Source organism: Austrofundulus limnaeus, unplaced genomic scaffold (genome assembly GCF_001266775.1).
Source record: "Austrofundulus limnaeus strain Quisiro unplaced genomic scaffold, Austrofundulus_limnaeus-1.0 Scaffold137, whole genome shotgun sequence".
NCBI classification, from domain to species: domain Eukaryota; kingdom Metazoa; phylum Chordata; class Actinopteri; order Cyprinodontiformes; family Rivulidae; genus Austrofundulus; species Austrofundulus limnaeus.
The window spans coordinates 22,453-27,007 of NW_013952539.1; the positions used below are offsets into that span (position 1 = coordinate 22,453).

At 43.5% G+C, this 4,555-nt stretch overlaps 1 protein-coding gene and 1 pseudogene across 1 annotated transcript; both read left to right on the forward strand.

The window, feature by feature from the left end:
• Window positions 1-240: 240 nt before the first annotated feature.
• On the forward strand, window positions 241-1,030 carry LOC106522792 (L-amino-acid oxidase-like; annotated as a pseudogene).
• Window positions 1,031-2,253: 1,223 nt separating this feature from the next.
• On the forward strand, window positions 2,254-3,873 carry LOC106522793 (L-amino-acid oxidase-like). The gene is made up of 2 exons (XM_014015967.1): window positions 2,254-2,262; window positions 3,073-3,873. The coding sequence occupies exons 1-2, from the start codon at window positions 2,254-2,256 to the stop codon at window positions 3,871-3,873; spliced, it is 810 nt and encodes a 269-aa protein (XP_013871421.1).
• The last annotated feature ends 682 nt before the right edge of the window (window positions 3,874-4,555 follow it).

The window sequence follows — 4,555 nt, forward strand, 5'->3', positions numbered from 1 at the left end:
GGATGGGGCAGATCCAAGCAGCAGAATGTGTCTAACCTCAGATCATCTGAACAAATCTTATTGGTGAGACCTGACAAGGAGGCTGAATCTCAAACTCAACAAATCTCGTGACTCTAGATTCATGATGAAAAATAAAAACTTTGGTAGTCATATTACCTGAAACATATGTTAAAGTGCATACAAAAGATTTTAACGAGTGTGATAACACTGAGTATGTTTTTGTTTTACAAGTACTTTGAGTGACTGGTGGGTCGGACCTCCTCACAAAAGCTTTTCTTCAAGTTCTTCAGAATGTCCGTATTTCCCTGAACTCCAGGGTTAAGTTTATCATCCAGCCAAGTAAAGGTGTCACTCTGTGCTACAAAAAAGACCAACAGCTATTTCCTAAAGAGGCTGATGTGGTCCTGTTAACGACCACGGCTAAAGCAGCCCTTTTCATGGACTTTAATCCTCCACTCTCAATCCAAAAGATGGAGGCCCTGAGGGCATTCCACTACAACAATTCAACCAAAATCACTCTCATTTTCAGCCAAAGGTTCTGGGAGAAAGATGGCATCAAGGGAGAAAGAGCATCAGAGGCAGGCCCACATGCTTCATCTATTATCTGAGCCACAGTTTCCCAGGAAACTACACCATCAGTGTAATCCTGGCCTCCTACACCTGGTTTGATGACTCCCTCCTCTTACTGGGGGCCAGCGATGAAGAACTGAAGGAGCTGCTTCTGAGAGATTTGTCAAAGGTTCATGGTATGGTCGTCAATTCGCTCTGTCCCTGTGTATTGGTGAAGAAGTGGAGTCTGGACACTTTCAGTCTGGGGGCCTTCGCCTTGTTCACCCAGTACCAACACCTGGAGTATGCCCAGGAGCTCTTCAGACCTGAGGGCAGGATTCACTTTGCTGGAGAGCACACGGCCTTCCCTCATGCCTGGATCGAGATGGCCATGAAGTCTGCCATCAGAGCAGCTGTGAACATCAACGACGAGATATACTTGTCAGATACCAAGGAAAAGATGAGCTCTAAACTTACATAGTGGGACCAACAGAAAATCATTGTGGCAGTAAGAAATATGTACTATTACATGATGTCAGTAATACTGTAAACATCGATATTGCCACAGGACGTGCACATTTTTAACAATTTGTTGAAACAACCGGTTGTTGTTCAGCTGGTGGGTAAAACAATATGGTTTCTTCCTTTAAATATTTCCAGACACTACTGGGGGCAGGGAAATATCTATCAGGGAAGAGAGGGGACACAATGATCCTCTGTGTAGTCTTTACTATTCTCTGGAGTCTCTCTGCCATACCAGACTGTGATGCAGTGTGTTAGCAGGGACTCAATGGATGAGTGGTAGAAGGTTAGCAGCAGATTGGTGTTCAGTTTGTACCTCTTAGGAGGTTCACATACCAGGCCAAAAGAGGGTGGGTGCCGACAATGAAAATGGAAAAATATTGGTGTGGAGTGGGATGGAGCCGATGAGAACCGAGCCTGTGGACAAACGCCTCTTGAGGACTCTCAGAAAGTGGAGCTGCTGCAGTGCCTTCTTGATGAGTGCTGTGGAATTGTCTGTCCAGAAGAGGTCAGCACTGTGGAACCTCTCTACACATTCACCATTCATGTGGAGAGGTGTCAGCTCAGTGATGTGCTTTCTAAAGTCAACAATGATCTCTTTGTTTTCCTTATGCTTAGCGCGAGGTTGTTCTCCATGCACCAGTCCGTCAGTTTCATGACCTCATATCTGTATGCTGTCTCATTTAAGTTCAATAACTGAACATTAGTTACAACTAGAATATATCCTGGAGAAACTATGAGGAGCTTGCCAGATGTGCATGTCTTCCTGTAATGGCTGATTTTTGTAGTTAAATTTAGTTCTGGTGGCTTTCTGAAAGATGCTTTTAGAATATCTTTAAGATTTCAGCTACAGCTGAACCAAAGTTTATCTTTATAGATTAAAAAATGACTTATTTCAAACTAATTTTGGGATTTGGTATGATAGTGCATTTGTGCAAGCATTGTTTGGCCCTCGCAGCAGAGGGCTGCTACGGCCTTGTGGCGACCGCAGGAGAGCTGGCATTACCCCGATTTTTCATTTCCAAAATGCCCAACATTCCAAAATCCTTACAAGACACGTGCCCCCTTGAGGAAGTAGAACCCTTAAGTTGAAAAATAAAATGAACAAAATCCAAGTAATAAGGGCCTAAGAGGGCCGAAACGCCGAAACCTACACAAAAGCAACAAGAAAGACCAAAAACCATGCAAAAGGTATGCAGCAGGGCCAAAGACCCCTCAAAACAGGCTGAAGCCCAAAAAATACATAACAGTTTGGTTGGAAACCACTCAAAACTGCCAAAAGCCATGTAAAACCATGTAAAAGGGTCCTTGGAGTGCAGAAAACCCATCAAAACTACCTAAAGCAATGTAAAAGTTGTGTAGCATGGCCAAAAACACCTCAAAACAGGCTAAAACCCACAAAAAGAACAACCTATAACCGATTTGTTGGAAACCCCTCAAAACAGGCTAAAACTGAAATTAGATCTTGGAATTAGATCAGCCATTTTGGAATTTTTATTTTGGCTACTATTTGTGATAGAGCTCACCCTCGGCTACTAGTGTACCAATTTTTATCTTCATGTTAACAGGTAGAAGCTCCAAGTCTTTGARCTTTTCCTGAGAAAATGTTGACATCTTGTTATGGCTGTGAGGCAGGGTGAACCCAAATGCAGGCAGGCAGGCAAGACAAGAAAGTTTAACAAAATTTATTAAATAAAAAGCCAACGTGGTGGCAAAAACAGATAAATAACAAAAATCAGGAACCAGAAAGCTAGAGCTGAACAAGAGTCTAAACATGGACATACCAACTAACAAACAATGATCAGACAAAGACACNGAGTTGCAGCGCTTGGAAAACAACTTCTCCTTCTCAGTCTTTCAATAGAAAATGTCACGGCACGCCTTGGTTTCGGTCGAACTGCAAACATTATAGAGCTGAGAGCACAAACAAGTTAATAAGATGAGATAACAATATAAGATTCGTACAAATATTCTAACAAGTATGTTTTTTTGCTTTACAAGTACTTTGAAGTGACTGGTGGGTCGGACCTCCTCACTAAAGCTTTTCTTCAAGTTCTTCAGAATGTCTGTATTTCCCTGAACTCCAGGGTTAAGTTTTTCATCCAGCCAAGTAAAGGTGTCACTCTGTGCTACAAAAAAGACCAACATCTATTCCATAAAGATGCTGACGTGGTCCTGGTAACAACCACGGGTAAAGCAGCGCTTTTCATGGACTTTAATCCTCCACTCTCAATCCAAAAGATGGAGGCCCTGAGGGCGTTCCACTACGACACCTCCACCAAAATCACACTCATTTTCAGACAAAGGTTCTGGGAGAAAGATGGCATCAGAGGGGGAAAGAGCATCAGAGAAAGGCCCACATGCTTCATCTATTATCCGAGCCACAGTTTCCCAGGAAACTACACCATCAGTGTAATCCTGGCCTCCTACACCTGGTTTGATGACTCCCTCCTCTTCCTGGGGGCCAGCGATGAAGAACTGAAGGAGCTGCATCTGAGAGACTTGTCAAAGATTCATGGTATGGTCATCAATTCGCTATGTCCCTGTGTGTTGGTGAAGAAGTGGAGTCTGGACACTTACAGTCTGGGGGCCTTCGCCTTGTTCACCCCGTACCAACACCTGGAGTACGCCCAGGAGCTCTTCAGACCTGAGGTCAGGATTCACTTTGCTGGAGAGCACACAGCGTTCCCTCATGCCTGGATCGAGATGGCCATGAAGTCTGCCATAAGAGCAGCTGTGAACATCAACAACGAGATATACTTGTCAGATACCAAGGAAAAGATGAGCTCTAAACTTACATAGTGGGACCAACAGAAAATCATGGTGGCAGTAAGAAATATGTACTATTACATGATGTCAGTTATACTGTAAACATTGATATTGCCACATGATGTGCACATTTTTTAACCATTTGTTGAAACAACTGGTTGTTGTTCAGCTGGTGGGTAAAAACAATATGGTTTCTTCCTTTAAATGTTTCCAGACACTACTGGGGGCAGGAAAATATCTATCAGGGAAGAGAGGGGACATCCAATGATCCTCTGTGCAGTCTTTACTACTCTCTGGAGTCTCTCTGCCATACCAGACTGTGATGCAGTGTGTTATCAGGGACTCAATGGATGAGTGGTAGAAGGTTAGCAGCAACTTAAGGCACTGTCGTGTTCTCATCAGCACACATTTTAGCCACAGAACGTCCCTGAAAATTTCATCAAAATCCGACATGGTTATTTATTTATTTTTCATATTTTCCAGGCAAATTAATCCTGAAACGGAGGTTAGCCTCCTCCGCCCTCCCGTCCCCCGTTTTGTTGTGAAAGAGAATAAACATCTGAGAACCGCTGGAGAAAACCTCCGAGTGGCTTGCTGCAGAGAAATGTCCGCGCGTGGCGAGCTTCATCTGCAGAATGACAATCATGGGAGCCGCAGCCCCGCTCTTACTCTGAAATGTTTCAAAATTTATTCAGATGTTTCTGTGGTGTAATAA